The sequence below is a fragment of the Hylobates moloch genome, unplaced genomic scaffold (assembly GCF_009828535.3).
Source record: "Hylobates moloch isolate HMO894 unplaced genomic scaffold, HMol_V3 SCAFFOLD_67, whole genome shotgun sequence".
Lineage (NCBI taxonomy): Eukaryota > Metazoa > Chordata > Mammalia > Primates > Hylobatidae > Hylobates > Hylobates moloch.
Window position 1 is genome coordinate 224,946 of NW_026652342.1, and position 17,289 is coordinate 242,234.

Below are 17,289 nucleotides of genomic sequence, written 5' to 3' on the forward strand. Positions count from 1 at the left end.
ATATAAAAAACTGTGAAGATGGGGAGTGGCTGAATATGTGTAAAGCATGCAGAGTAGTGCCCGGTCCAGGGTAGATCCTAATAACTGTGGGCTTTTCGGATTTTTATCACATAGAGCAAGCCCAGTGCTCCCTGAAATTCAGACCTTAAATTTACAAACAGAGAGATATGCAATCCTCCCTTTAAATATCCCCTCTGACATAGTTCCAGACCTTTCTATACTCTGAAAACTCTTCTCTGAACAGGTTCGAGTTTGTCAGTGGCCTGCTTAAAATGTGGTGACCAAAATCGATCTATTCCTTATGTGACCTGAAATGTGAACAATACCTGGGACTATATCTGCCAGCCCTTTTGTCCCCTGTGTCCCAGGCACCACACTCCCCTTATCTCTGTGGCTTTCTGTCTTCCTTCTACTTTTGCAACTGATTTTCTAAACCGAAGCATGGCATTTTATATTCAACCTCAATAAATGTAATCTTCTTAATTCCAGCCAGTTTAAAGCTGCAGAAAACTCATTTTTTTTTTAATCCTACATATTAACTATTCCTCAGAACTCTAAGCTTTGGGAAACTTTAAACTTTTTTTTTTTTTAATCCCTTATCATCCTCGACTGACTGAGAGACACAGAAATCTCACTTCAGGTTGACACTAATCATTCACAGATAGCCCGTTGAACTATCACTTAACCGCATAAAGGTACCAATATTCAAATGATATTTCCCCATACTGCCTTCATGTAGGCACCGTCAGATGGCTCCACGAAAGCCAGATATATTACATCTACTCCTATTTCCTTATCTACCAGCCTGGCTGCCCTGTTCAAAGAAGGAAATGAGCTTAGTTTAATCGGCTTCATTCTTAGTGTACTCATGCTGGCTTGTAGAGCTCACTACTGTATGCATATCGTTTGTCATGATAAACTTCCACAGGAAAAAATCATAACAATTTGGAGTGGTCAGGGGAAATACCGTTACAGTTAATAGAATATTCTGCTGAAAAAAAAAAAGCTAACTAAAAAAGTTTGTATATTGTCACATCAATAAATATTCTTTTAAAATGTACTAGCTCATACTCCTGGCTTCATCTTTCCTTAGTGAACTACCACCTGGGATCTTCGTTCTCAGCATTGATTCTAATGTATAGATCTCTAGATATAGAGAGAATAAAAACAGGTGAAATCTGCACCCACCTGAGGTACCTTGTGTGTGTTTTTACATTCCTGTTATATACTACATTTGTATCATCTCTTTTCATGAAAAAAAGAAATATTGATGCAATGGTGTATGGCTTCCATTAATAGTATCAATTCTTTAAAGAATTTATCGGTATCCCTTATTGTGCTAGTATTATTTTTGATCAAGATAATACAAAGACAAAAATTTGATAGATTTTAAAATCTTTCTGAGAAAAGCCTTTGAAGTTTACATACTTCCAAACAAATTTATATATATTTTTTACATTAAAAAAGTGAAACTGTCACAATGTGGATAATAGGAGGTATCAAAAAAAAGAATTCACCATGATTCCATCCTCTAAAAAATAATTAACATCATTGTTTTTCTATTTCTGTCTGATTTTTGAGATTAAGGATAACTGGGTCAGAGGGTGTAAGCGTTTTTCATGACTCTTGGTAGAATCTGCCAAAATGCTTTCCAAAAAGCCTGTAATGCCACTAGCATGTATAAAAGTACCAATTTCACTAAACTTTTACCGACTTTAGATGGCACATCATGGTTAATTCTAATTTGCATTTTTATTAACACCAAGACTAACGATGTTTCTACACGGCTGTTCACTTATTTCTTATCTCTGTCTTTCCTTTGCCAGGTCACTTATTGGGACATTAATGATTTTCTTATGATTTGTGCTAATTACTATATTTATCTGCTAATTATTTTTATATATTATACATTTATTAATTTTATAAGGAGAGTTACTCTTTGCCTAAGATATCTGCTTCAATTATTTCTTCAATTACTTTTTTAACTCAAAATACTTTTTATTTAGTCAAATGCATTTCAATTTTCCTTGGCATTTTTTTCTTATTGTGTCTGACTTTCAAAGTCAGTGGTGTGCCAAAACAATTACAAAATAAATGCAAATCAGGTGCTGACATCATTTGGCCACACTTGGTTATAAATTTGTGACCCACGTGATTATCATCAAAAATGAGAATATAATTTTAAAACTCCCACAGAGAACTCGGCAACATCTTATACTCACTCTGTAGTATCATAACCTCTGACTAGCATTTGTGTTACATAAAGAGCTTTAAATTTGGTTTTCCCTTCTCCCCTGTTCCTTCATCAGTTTACTTAGAGGAACTGACATTTTTCTTATTTTTCTTAGTGCTTCTAATATTGTTTTTAATCCAAAATTACCTCAATTATACTTTGTAACTATAGCATAATAAAAAGTAACATTCATTGCCCTTCCTTAATATTTTTATTTACATTTGATTATTACCTCTGTTTCCCTCTTACCACCCCTTCCTCCCCAATTCCAGCCTCCAATTCTTCATCTAGTTTTCTAAACCTAGTTTCTGAAACCAGTTTCCAAGCAACTTCCTCCCATTACTAAAGTTGTGGAAAATATCCTCCATGGCTCTTTAGATAGAAGTGTATTTCAGGAGAAATACATATTTTTAATTTAGCATGTGTCAGAATGACTTTCAGTTGCCATCACATATTAATCAGAAATCAACTACTTCATTTTTATATGAAATCATTTTTTAAAAGAAAAGAATCTGATAGAATAACTCCATTGCACTGGCTTTTGCAGTTAGAAAGCCTGAAGTTACCCATACTTTGGCACTGTTGAAAATGATCTATCAGCTCTATCATCTATCTTCTCTTTTAGGCTTTTCATTTATTGGTCATTTTTTACATTGCATATAAATTGTCTGAATTTATTTTCTATTTCATTAATCCAAATTTATTATCCACTTAAAATATTATAGAATATAATATAGACCAGGCACGGTGGCTCATGCCTGTAATCCCAGCACTTTGGGAGGCTAAGGCAGGAGGATTGCTCAAGCCCTGGAGTTCAAGGTTGCAGTGAGCCATGATCATGCCACTGCACTCCTGCCTGGGAGACAGAGCAAGACCCCATCTCTAAGAAAAAATATATATAATATAAATGCTCCAAAATATTTTTTCCACTTTATTGTTTCTTAGCACTCATAATTTTAATGTTTTACTTATCCAAGTAATGCATAACATGCTCATTATGAAATTTGAAGTAAAAAAGTTTTATTTAGAGCATACAGTGAAAGTCTCAATTCATCATAACCCTAGCCCATAATCCCAGGTCAATTCCATAGTCATGTATAATCTTACAGAATTTTTTCACTGAATTTACATATCTAACTTTGAGACACATATGTTTTAATTTTACATCAATGGGATCATAATATACAAAGTGTTCTAAGAAGTGCTTCATTCCCCTCACCAATATGTCTTAGAAATCTGCATATGTTGGCACCTTCAGATTTATATCAATCTTTTTAATAAGTATATAGTATTCCACAGTAGGTATTTAGCATTATTTATTTATTTATTTTTGAGACAGAGTCTCACTCTGTCACCTAGGCTGGAGTGCAGTGGCGTGATTTCGGCTACACTGCAGACTCCACCTCCCAGGTTCACACCATTCTCGAGTAGCTGGGACCACAGGCGCCCACCACCACGCCCGGCTAAATTTTGCATTTTTAGTAGAGACAGGGTTTCGCCGTGTTAGCCAGGATGGTCTTGATCTCCTGACCTCGTGATCTGCCTGCCTCGGCCTCCCAAAGTGCTGGGATTACAGGCATGAGCCACCGCGCCTGGCCAGCATAATTTATTTAATCATTCATTTTATTCATAACTTTTTTCAATATTACAAATAATCCTCCCGAAACATATGTGAACATGCATCTTTTTGCACATGTGTAAGTATTTCTATAGGAATAGGTTCTAAGAAATAAAATTTTGGGATTAAAATCTATATGAATTAGTTTTTTTGGAAAAACAGAACATATATATCCTATATATGAATATGTATATATACAGTGTACATATTCATATGTGCATATGTGTCTGCATACATGCACACACGATTTTTAAAAATAAAATGGTAAAGATCATCTTCCAATAAAAAGTAACAGGTCCTTGCCCCATCCCACTCCTGTATTGGTGGCAACTCTTTTAAAACATGTCTGTGCTCCTTTCTCTGGTGATTACTTCCCTACCTCTACAAAATATGCTACATAGCTCTTTCTTAATTTACCAAAGCTAGACATTCCTTATAGGCCTTCTACTAGGACAAATGGGGATTTAGCTCATTTACGCTCCCTCGCTCCTCTCTCCCACTCCTGTCACCATTTTACTAGTTACTCCACTCCTCTCAGTTCCTCCAGTGGTCAACCCTGTAATTAGGACTATACTAAAGCCTCTGTGTTTTGTTTCATGATACGGGCAGCTGCTCAAATCCACACTTCATGATAATACCTCAGTGCTCTCACCCTTCCCCTCCCAGCCCCTCCATCCCTTTCTTCCGCTTCCATACCTACACCATCTTAACCTTTACTGTTACAATAGCAATGCTGGTGATATGGTTTGGCTGTGTCCCCACCCAAATCTCACCTTGAATTGTAATAATCCCCATGTGTGAAGGGTGGGACCAGGTGGAGATAATTAAATTATGGGGGCAGTTTCCCCCATACTGTACTCATGGTAGTAAATAAGTCTCATGAGATCCAATGGTTTTATAAATGGGAGTTCTCCTGCACAAGCTCTCTTGCCTGCCACCATATAAAAGGTGATTTTGCTTCTCCTTTGCCTTCTGCCATGATTGTGAGGCCCCCTCAGCCATGTGGAACCGTGAGTCCATGAAACCTCTTTCCTTTATAAATTACCCAGTCTCTGGTATGTCTTTATTAGCAGCGTGAGAACAGACTAATACAGTTGGTAACATCTATGTCCTGTTCTGTAACCCTAAGCTAGTTTTTAAAGTTGAAAACAATAAATGTCATCTAATTATTGTGTCTATGTACATATTGTTCAATGATGAATATTTTGTCTGCTAAGACTACATTTCCTTTTTTACTGGTCCAGTGTCATAATGCCTGTGCTGCTTGACGAAGAATGTGCCTTTAAAATCCAGTTCCAGCATTTCCTACGTTTTTACATTTTCTAAGTTTGCAATCGTACTCAGCATGGTAAATTGTTTTACGCTAACCCCATTTGATGGTCTTCTCTGTGATGCTCCTTCCCAGGCGGAGGATTACACCAGGGAGGCCATGTTTGCTTTGGCCAATAAAATGTGAGTAAACTTACTTCTGAGTCAATTTTAGAAGCCAGCAAATGCTCAAAATATTTCCTTTTCCATTTCCCATAGCAATGTTCCAGATAGTTCAGTCTAAAAACTGGACTCAAGATGACATGACATGGGGCAGAGCTGCAGTCAATCCTCAAAGGACACGTGACATAAGTATGAAATAAGCCTTTTTTGTTCTAAGCCATTGAGGTTTAGGATCATGTTTACCAAAGCAAAACCAAGCTAAAAATTAATAGTAATCTTAAGTATTCTGGGAATAAGCAGAAACACATTTTTAAAAGAAGAAAATAAAACTTTGTATTACTAAGTAAGAGGCAGAGCACTGAGGACAAAATCTCAACTCCTTACACATCCTGGTCCTAACCTCCCTCTTCCCCTGCATCTCCCATAGCAGAAACCTTTCTCCCCATACTGTGGCTAACCTGGTCTCCATCATCATTTATCTTCCTTGAACACTTCCAGCTTGCTCTCTTCTTAGGATCTTTGAAAGTGCTGTTCCCTCAGACTGGAATACTATTCCTCCAGAGCCTATGGCTGGCTCCTTCCTAGTTTTCAGAACTCAGCACAAATGTCATGGAAACCCTGATCAGTTATTCAAGGCTAGTAATCCCCTTCCCACCCTCCACCTAGCAAAGGCTGTAAAGGTATTATCTTTTCTTCTTCATAAGTCACTCTTCAGGCTGGGCATGGTGGCTCACACCTGTAATCACAGCATTTTGGGAGGCTGAGGTGGGCAGATCACCTGAGTTCATGAGTGATCTGGTCATTTAAAAGTGTACGGCACCTCCTCACTTCTCTCTCTCTTTCTCTCTCTCTCTCTCTCACTGGTTCATTTGCTGGCTCCTGCTTTTGCCATGTAAGGTGCCTGCTTCTGCTTCCTTCTGCCATGATTGGGAGCTTCCTGAGGCCTCTCCAGAAATAGAGGCCATATGCTTTCTGTACAACCTGCTGTGAGCCAATCAAACCTCTTTTCTTATAAACTACCCAGTCTCATCAATTACAATCAATGTTTCAATCAAACATTCAGATTAAACAAACTGTCAGAATAAACTTCAGTGGAGTGTTAAAATTCTGTTTACAGATTTTATTGAAACAAACATTATTTTAAATATAATGGTAATAACAGCTCTTAGTAATATTTTCATTATGCAGATATTTTGTGATAGTGATTTTTAAAAGATAAATTATATATGTATTTTTAAAATTTAATGGCAGCATCAAAATGAAAGACCAACCTGTTGTTCATACCGCTGTCTGATGTCCTCCAGTTGCCATAAAAACTCCTTTGATTGTTTCTCACGAAGAGATTTGGATTTAGTTAGATCTGCCTCCACTTTTTCCATCTACAAAATTTAAAAATCAAATATTAATTTTTAAAACAAACAATTGTGTTCCATGTTTTTGTAATTTGCCCATTTGTTTAAATGACAGATTTTAAACACATCACCAATAATAATGATGAATTTAAAGGTATTAAAATAATGAAACATTTATCAATTCATTTTAATACATTTTAATTATTTAAGGAGGGAAATTAAAATTGGTATATAATTGACTAAATTCTAAAATTAAAACAATAATGTAGTGAAAATATAATTTAGGACATTCTAATATTTATTCAACAAAATTTAATTAAGCCCTTGGTATGTGCTGAATGAGATAAAGTATTTCCAAATCATATCTCTGATAAGAGACTTATATCTTGAATATATAAAGAACTCTTATAGCCCAATAATAAATGGATAATTAAACTCAATTTTAAAATAGGCAAAGAGCCTGAATATATATTTCTCCAAAAAGATATACAAAAGGCCAAAAAGCATATGAAAAGATGTTCAACATCACTGTCTTTAAGCAACTATGAATTAAAACAAGAATGACATATCACTTCATGCCCAAAGAATAGCAATAATAAAAAAAGACAAATAGTAACAAGTATTGGTGAAGATGTAGAGAAGTCAGAACCTTCAACACTGCTGCTGGGAATATAAAATGGTATAGACATGCTGGAAGACAGTCTGTCAGACAATCCCTCAAAACGTTAAATAGAGTTACCATGTGTCCTAGTAGTTCCACTCCAAGGTAAAAAATGAGAACATACATCCACACAAAACTTGGTATACAAATGTTTACAGTAGCATTATTCATAACATCCAAAAAGAGGAAACCACCTAAATATCCATCAGTTGATAAATGAATAAACAAAATGTGGTATATTCTTACAGTAGAATATTATTCAACCATAAAAAGGAAAGAAGTATTAATACATGTACTTTGGGAGGCTGAGGCAGGAGGACTGCTTGAGCCCAGGAGTCTGAGACCAGTGTAGGCAACACAGTGAGACTGTGTCTCTACGAAAAAGAAAAAAATTAGCCGAGCATAGTGGCACGGTCCTATAGTCTTAGCTGTTCGAGAGGCTAAAGCAGCAGGATCGCTTAAGCCCCAGAGGTTGCAGCTGCAGTAAGCCATGACTGCACCACTGCGTTCCAGCCTGGGAAAAAGAGTAAGATCCTGTCTCGAAAAAAAAAAATAATAATTAAAAATAGAAAAAAACTAACACATGTTATAACATGGATGAACCTTGACAGCATTAAGCTAAGTGTCACAACAGACCACATACTGTTGGATTCCATTTATATTAAATTTCCAGAATAGGCAAATCCATAGAAACAGAAAACAGATTAGTGGTTGCCTAGGGTGAGATGGCGATCTAGGATGGTAACTGCTAAAGCGTATGGTATTTCTTGGGGGGAAGATGAACATTTTCTAAAATTGATTGTGATGATGGTTACATAACATCCTGAATACATTTTTTAAAACCATTGAATCGTACACATGAGTGAATTGTTGGTATGTGAATTTTATCTCAACAAAGCTGTTATTAAAAAAGAAAACGGAAAAAGGAAAAGTCAAAGATTCCACCACACCCATGAGGCCTCACATAATCCAATCCCAGTGACCTCTCATAGCTCATATCTACTGCTCTATCCCACTACCACCACCACAGTCCACCTATCTGCTGCCCAGGCCTATAATGTGTCAGAAGTGCTCTCACCTTGTGGGCAGGAGGTTCTGCCTGATATTCACACAGCTTCTTTCTCAAAATATTGAGGCTTTGTTTAGCATCACCTTTGTACTGAGACCTCCTAGACCACTCAATTTTAAATTCTACATTGCAATTCCCCAGCTCCTAAGTCCACCTAGTTCCCCTATCCCTGCTTTGCTACCCTTTTGTTCCACAGGATATATCACCTTCAGATTCACTATATAATCTACATCTTCATTAGAGCTGTTTATAATGTCTCTCTCCCCCAGTGTAACGTCACCCCATGTTCACTGTCATCAGTGAAATAGTATCAACCATTTATCACAGTGCCTGGCACATACAGGGAATCAATAAATACTAATCAAATGAAAACAAAGATTGCACAGTGTACCCAACTTGGTTCAAGACTTGCTGAATTTACAATTTCCAACATTTAGTTCCAAATTCTTTAACTTTTTCTATCACTTTGTCCATGTTATGATCAGATGCAATGAGAAAGAGATGTTCTTACAGTCATGAAAAAGCTCTCCATGTCAACAACATGAAAATGGCGCCTTTTATTCAAAGCAATGCAGTATTTTATTTGTCTTTAAACCCCTGCACATTTGGGTATAACTTAAGACAATATTTTTTGTCTGAGGCAATTACCAGTTAACGTGGCAACCATTCTACCACTGGCTACTTTATATTACTTATTATTCTGCTTCACTGGTATGTGGAACTACTTCTACTCTGTTCAGCCTGCACACAATGCCTTCTTTCAGGTTACCTTTTGGTAAGCACTAAGATTAGTTAAGACACGAATATTGGAGGAAATGAACTATGAAAAATGCTTCTTTCACAGTTTTTCACAATATATTTGAAAAAAACATTTCAATGCATTTATTCAGACATGATTAGACTTTAAGGTTCTAGGAACAAAGATGTTCAGTGAAAGGCAACCAATTTCACTGCATGAGAACAAAATGCATATTACCACCCACTACTGTGTCTAACACCACATTCCAGTTTCTGGTTCTTACATTGAAGTTTGAACACCCTCTAGATTACAGCATGATATTAGCACCCAAGTATTTCTTTGTAAATACCAAGGATTGCAATCCCAAAAATATTAAGTCATCAAAGTAAAATTCAATTAGAGTTCTAAGATTACTGATTCATAGATAATTAGTATTGTAATCAAGAATAAATTTAAGGAATGATTAAAGGAAGCACAGTCAAGCACACTTTGGTTTTTTGTTTCTAACTCAAGACTTTGGTTTCAAGGCTCTCTCTCTTTCAATGCTTTTCATATTGGACCTCAAAGTGAGAGGCTCCTTAATTTGTCCTCAGCAATCCAGACTCCAGTACCCTTGACATTTTCCAAGCAAGCCATGGCTGTTCTTGACTCTAGGGCCTTTTGTCCATCATACTATCGGTAGGTCCTTTCATTTTTTTTTCATCCAGTCAGTCTTTTCAAAGTTGACTCAAGTTTTCCTTCTTCTCTAAGGTGTTCTTTAATCCCACTAACTGAATAAATGCCTTCCTTCTCTCTATGCTCTAGGACTTAACATCTTTATTCTCCTAGCACATTGTGTATTTCTCTATAAAATGGAAATGTTTCAAATGTGTAAGCTTTGTTTAGTAATGCAGATAATGAGCCCACAAATAAAAGAACTATGACAAGTCTTTCTTTTGTGTATTTACTAAATAGCTGCCATGGTATGCAAAGTAAAGATGTATTAAATTCTTAAGGATGAGGAGAAGGGACATCAGCAAGATGGTGGAATAAAAGTTCCCCAGCTCCAGTCTATCTCATAGAAATCCAACTAGCAACCATTCACAGACAAGAAAACCTTTGTGAATATTCCAGAATATGGGAGTGAGGCTAAGACATGCTCTTGGATCACAGAACTGACAAAAGTCACATTACAAAAATAATAGAAATGGTTTCACGTTGACTGTATCGTCCCTCCGACAAACCACCATAGTGCCACACAGAGAGGATTCCCCTGGGCCCATGGTTTCTACAGTGGGAAAGAGATCTGGAGGTGAACATCCGGCTTTCCCAGCATTCCAAGATGCTTGGCAGGAGGCCCACTTCTGCCTTGCCTTAAAAGGAACATTAGGAGTATTAGCAGGGCTAGAATATCTGAGATCAGCTAGAAACAAAGAAGGGAAAATGGAGCTCACAGCAACCTCTGCATTATGGCCAGTGGAGGCACCCAACCAGAGAGACCAACAAATAGCATCACTGAGCAGGAAGCACAGTTGACAGATCTGCCAAGCTCAAGTCCATAGCCAGATTTGCCACTCAGCCTCAGAGCTTGGCATACTTCCCCAGGCTGAGAGGCATGCCCAGATCCCTGCATATCTGCAGAGCAGAGCATGTAGTCCAATCCAATCTTAGCAGTGATTGCCCCTGTCTAGTGTTGGAGCCCAGCCTGAGGTGCAGGCAGGGAGCCAAGCCCAAAACCATACATAACTGTGGGCATAGCATCTGGCTTTGCCCATCTGAGTGGCTGGCTGAGCAGCAATCCCAGAGACCTTGCCAGCATTGGAGTCTGAACTTCAGCCCTGTCCAACTACAGATTTCAAACCTGAGTACCACCATGCCAGGGAACCCAGCCTGCAACCCTGCCTAATCAGAGGTTATCACAGAGCCCAGCCAGCAGCTGTGCTTGATTGTGCAGCCTAGCCAATGGTCTCACTGGACTGTGAAGCAAAACCAGGAGCCACACCTGACTTCATAGAACAGGCAGCAGCCCCTCGTAACTAAAGAACCCAATAGCAAAATCTGCTTGCTCATGGTCACTATCAGCTGGTCCATCCAGAATCTTAGGCTAGACTAAATATTGAAAGTGTCCATCCCCACCAAAGGACATCTGCAAAGGCCAAAAGAGGAAGCCAATTCATCAAACACACAGACACCAAGGTAAGGACACAAAGATTACAAAAAAAAATCAAGGAAATATACACCACAAAAAAAAACTAAGAGAGAAAGCTCCAGCAGTGAACCCTAAAAATATGAAGGTCTATAAAATGACTGACAATTCAGAATAATCCTTCTAAGAAGATCACGGATGTATTAGTTTGTTCTTGCATTGCTATAAAGCCCTGAGAGTGGATAATTTATAAAGAAAAAGATGTTTAATTGGCTCACAGTTCAACAGGCTGTACAGGAAGTATGATGTTACCATCTGCTCAGCTTCTAGAGAGGCCTCAGGAAACACAATCATGGCAGAAGGCAAAGGGGGAGCAGGTGCATCACATGGCTAGAGCAGGAGCAAGAGAGACAGAGTGAGAGCGAAGGTGCAACACACTTTTAACAACCAGGTCTCATCACTTTCATGAGAACAGCACCAAGGGGATGACGCTAAATCATTCATGAGAACCCACCCCCATGATTCAATCACCTCCCACCAGGCCCCAACTCCAAGACTGGGAATTACAATTTGAAATGAAATTTGGTTTGGGATACAGATCTAAACCATATCAATAGAATTATAAGAAAATATGGATAGAAAAGTAAGTAAAACTTGAAAAACAATATACAGACAAAATAATTAGTTTGACAAAGGAACAGAAATTATTTTTAAAAACAGAAATCCTAGAGATAAAGAATACAGTAACTAAACTGAAAAATTTTATTAAAAGCTTGAACATCAGGCTCAAACAAATAGAAGAAAGAATCAGTGAGTTCAAACACAGGACATTTAAAATTATCGAGTCACAGGAGCAAAAAGTAAAAAGAATAAAGAAGGCTTATGAAAATTATGGGACACCATCAAGAGACCTAACTTTCACATAATAGGAGATCCAAATGAGAAGAGAGACAGAAATGCCCCCCAAAAAACATATTTAAGAAAATAATGGCTAAAAGCTTCCCAAATCTAGAAAAACATGTCAATATCCAGGTACAGAAGATTCAGAGGTTACAATCGAATTCAACCCAAAGACAGTTCACCAAGACACATCATAATCAATTATCAAAAATCAAAAACAAAGAAAGAATTCTGAAAACCAAAAGAGAGAAGATACATATCACATACAAGGGAGTTGCAACATGGCTATCAGCAGATTTCTCAGCAGAAATCCTGCAAGCCAAGAGACAGTGGGAAGATATATATTCAAAGTACTGAAGGAAAAAAGCTACCAATCAAGAATACTCTACCTGGCAAAGTTATCCTTCAGAAATAAGAGAGAAGTAAAATCTTCCCTCACCTCCATCTTCCCCCCAAAATGAGGGAGGTCATCACCATGAGCCTTGCCTTACAGGAATTATGAAAAGGAGCTATTTAAGCTGAGAAACAGTCACTTTCATATGTTAATAACATAAAACATAGGAAAGTAAAAAACTCAATGGTATAAGTAATACATAGTCATATTCAGAATACTTTAATGCTGTAAATATGGTGTGTAAAGCAATTTTGTCTCTAGTATGATGGTTAAAAAATAAAACTTTAAAAAGCAACTATAACTGCAATAAATTGTTAAGGGAGGCCAGGTGTGGTGACTCATGTCTGTAATCCCAGCACTTTGGGAGGCTGAGGCGGGCAGACCACTTGAGCTCAGGAGTTCAAGACCAGCCTGGGCAACATAGTAAGACCCCATCTCTACTAAAAATACAAAAATTACATGGGCACAGTTGTGTGTGCCTGTAGTCCCAGCTACTCGGGAGGCTGAGGCATGAGAATTGCTTCAACCTGGGAGGCAGAGGTTGCAGTGAGCTGAGATTACACCACTGCACTACAACCTGGCTGACAGACCAAGGCTCTGTCTCAAAAAAATAATTGTGAAAGGATACAAATTATAAAAAGCTGTAAATTGTAAAATCAAAAACATAAAATTAAGGGAGAATAAAAGTGTACAGTTTTTATATGCAATAAAGTTATTATCATCTTGAAGTAGCCTGTTATAAGTAGAAGATGTTTTATGTAAGTCTCATGGTAACCACAAAGTAAAAATCTATAGTAGTTGCACAAAACATAAAAAGAAAGGATTCAAAGCATATCACTACAGAAAATCATCAAACTGCAAAGAAAGATAGCAAGTGAAGAAGAAAAAAAGAACAAAGAATCTACAAAACAACCAGAAAATGGATTACAAAATGGAAGTACTGAATCCTTACCTATCAATAATTACTTTGAATATAAATGAACTAAATTCTCCAATCAAAAGACAAAAAGTAACTGGATAAAAAAACAAAACTCAACTACATGTTTCCTACAAGAGACTCACATCATGTTTATGGACACAAATAGACTAAAAGTGAAGGGATAGAAAAGATATTTCATGCAAATAGAAATGAAAAGAGAGCAAGGGTAGATATATTTAAATTGGATAAAATAGAGTACATTAGTCCATTCTCACACTGCTATCAAGACATACCTGAGACTGGGCAATTTATAACAGAAAGACATTCAATTGACTCACAGTTCAGCATGGCTGGGGAGGCCTCAGGAAATTTACAATCATGGTAGACGGCAAAGGGGAAGCAAGGCACCTCCTTCACAGGGCAAAGGACAGAGTGAGTACAAGCAAGGGAAATGCCAGATGCTTATAAAACCATCAGATCTCATGAGACTCACTCACTATCAAGAGAACTGCATGGGGGAAACTACCTCCATGATCCAATTAATTCTACCTGGTCCCACCCTTCATATGTGGGGATTATGGGGATTACAATTTGAGGTGAGATTTGGATGGGGACACAGAGCCAAACCATATCATAGAATTTAAGTCAAAACTGTAAAATAAGAAACAGAAGGTCATAATATAGTGATAAGGGGCTCCACTCCTCAAGAAGATATAACAATTATAAATATATACGTACCCAATATAACAGCACCTAAATATATAAAGCAAATATTCATAGATATGAAGGAAGAGATAGACTGTAATACAATAACAGGAGAGAACTTCAATACTACACTCTCAGTAGTAGACAGATCATCCACAGAGAACATCGACAAGGAAACATCAGACTTAAACTACACTTTAGAGCAAATGTACCTAAAAGACATATGCTCAGCATTCCATCCAACAGCAACAGAATACACTTAATGTCTCAAGTACACATGAAACATTCTGCAGAACTATGTTAGGCTACAAAACAAGTCTTAACAAATTTAAGAGGATTTAAATAATATAAAGTGTCTTTTTCAATCACAATGGTATGAAATTAAAAATCAATTAACAGGAGAAACCTTGGAAAATTCACAAACATGTGAAAATAAACAACATAATCCTGAACAACCAGTAAGTCAAAAAAATCAAAAGAAAATTTTTTTTAAAAACTTGAGACAAACAAAAATGGGACACAGAATGCCAAAACTTATGGGATATAGCAAAAGGAGTTCTACAAGGGAAATTAATGGCAAAAAAAACCTGTATCAATTTTTTTAAAAAAAGAAAGACAAACCTCAAATCAACAACCTCATGTTATACCTCAGAACTAAAAATAGGAAAAATGAACTAAGCCTAAAGTTAGGAGAAGGAAGGAAGTCATAAAGATCAGAGCAGAAAAAAATGAAATAGAAACTAGAAAAACAATAAAAAAGATCAATGAAACTACGAGTTGGTTTTTCAAAAAAATAAAATTTACAAAACATTAGCTAGACTAAGAAAAAAAGAGAAGACTCAAATAAATATCAGAAATGAAAGGGCAGACTTTAAAACCAATAATATAGAAACACAAAAACAAGGGAGAATTACAAACCACTATACACCAACAAATTGTATAGCTGAGGAAACAGATGAATTCCTACACATGTAGAACCTACCACGACTGAGTCATGAAGAAATAGAAAATCTGAACAGATCAGCAATAACTAAGGAGACTGAATCATTAGCAAGAAACTTCTCAACAAAGAGAAGCTCAGGACATGATGAAAAAGAGAAGCTTCTCAACAGAAGCTCACTGCTGAATTCTACCAAACATAAGAAGAACTAATACCAATCCTGCTCAAACTCTTCCCAAAAAACTGAAGTAGAGGGAATATTTCCAAACTCATATCATAAGGCCAGTGTTACCCTGATACCAAAAACACACAAAGACACAAGGAAAGAACATTACAGGCCAATATCCCTAATGAACACAGATGCAAAAATCTTCAATAAAATACTAGCAAAAAAACCAAAAACCCTGAATTCAACAACACTTTAAAATGATCAGCTAACCATGACTGAGAGGAATTTATCCCTTGGATGCAAGGGTGTTTCAACATGTGCAAATCAATAAATGTTAGACAACACATTAATAAAATGAAGAATAAAAACCACATGATTATCTCAATAGATGCAAAAAAATCATTTGCCAAAATTCAACATCACTTTATAATAAAAATTCTGGACAAATTAAGTATAGAAAAAAACGTACCACAACATAATAAACAACATGTATGACAAGCCCACAGGTAAAATCCTACTCAATGGCGAAAAGCTGAAAGCTTTTCTTCTAAGATTTGGAATTAGACAAGGATGTCCACACTTATTTTCAACATAATAGTGGAAGTCCTAGCCAGAGTAATTTGGTAAGATAATGGGGAAAAAAGGCATCCTAGTAGGAAAGGAAGAAGTAGAATTGTCTCTGTATGCTGATGACATAATCTATATACAAAAAACCCTAAGGATTCCACACACAAAAAAAATAAAACTGAACTGATAAATGAATTCAGTAGAGTTGAATAAAATCAACATTCAAAAATCATCTGTTTCTATACAGGAGTAACAAACTATTCAAAAAAGATTTTTTTATTTTTGAGACAAAGTCTAGCTCTGTTGCCCAGGCTGGAGTGCAATGGCAAGATCTCGGCTCACTACAACCTCTGCCTCCCAGGTTCAAGCAATTCTCCTGCCTCAGCCTCCTGAGTAGCTGGGATCACAGGTGCTTGCCACCATGCCCAGCTAATTTTTGTATTTTTTGTAGAGATGGGGTTTCACCATGTTGGTCAGACTGGTCTGGAACTCCTGACCTCAGCTGATTCACCTGCCTCAGCCTCCCAAAGTGTTGAGATTATAGGTGTGAGCTACCACTCCCAGCCCCAAAAAAGAAAATTTTAAGAATCTTATTTATAATAGCAATAAAAATAAAATAATTAGTATTCATTTATTCAAAGAGGCAAGAGATGTATACACTGAAAACTATAAAAGACCGATGAAAGAAATTAAGGAAAACATGAGTAGAAAGATATCCTGTGGTCTCGGATCAGAAGAATTAATAGTGTTAAAATGCCCATACTACCCAAAGCAATCTACAGATTCAAGCAATTCCTATCAAAATGCCAATGTCATTTCTCACAGAAATAGAAAAACCAATCTGAAAATTTGTATAGAACCATAGAAGACTCCAAATAGCCAAAGCAATCTTGAGCAATAAATAACAACAACAAAGCTGGAGGCATCACACTACCTGACATCAAAATATACTAAAAAACTACATTAATCAAAACAGCATGGTATTGGCACAAGAGCTGATACAGTAGCCAGAGGAACAGGATAGAGTTCAGAAATAAACATCCATTTATAGACAACTGATTTCAATAAAGGTGTCAAAATCACACAATAGGAGAAAGGATGGTCTCTTCAATAAATGGTATTGAGAAAAGTGGCTATTCACATACAGAAAAAAATGAAATTGGGTTTTTATCATACACCATATAAAAAATATACTCAAAATGGATTAAAGACTTAAATATAAAAGTTGAAGCTATAAAACTAGTAGAAAATACAGGGAGAAAGCTTCCTGACATCAGTCTTAGCAAAGATTTCTTGGATATGACAATAAAAGCACAGGCAACAAAGGCAAACACAGACAAATGGAATTACATGAAACTAAAATGTTTCTGCACAGGAAACTAAACAATCAATAAAGTAAAAAAAAATCTACAGAATGAAAGAAAATATCTGCAAACCATGCATGTAATAAGGGATTGATATTCAAAA

General features: G+C 36.6%; 1 protein-coding gene across 3 annotated transcripts in view; it reads right to left on the reverse strand.

The window, feature by feature from the left end:
• LOC116463810 (centrosomal protein of 112 kDa) overlaps positions 1 to 17,289 on the reverse strand; it is a 390,683-nt gene that overhangs the window by 207,367 nt on the left and 166,027 nt on the right. For all 3 annotated transcript variants that reach the window (XM_058434855.1, XM_032147075.3, XM_058434856.1), the window contains exon 13: positions 6,554 to 6,661. In XM_058434855.1, the coding sequence (XP_058290838.1) occupies positions 6,554 to 6,661 (108 nt within the window). The remainder of the gene's footprint in view (positions 1 to 6,553; positions 6,662 to 17,289) is intronic.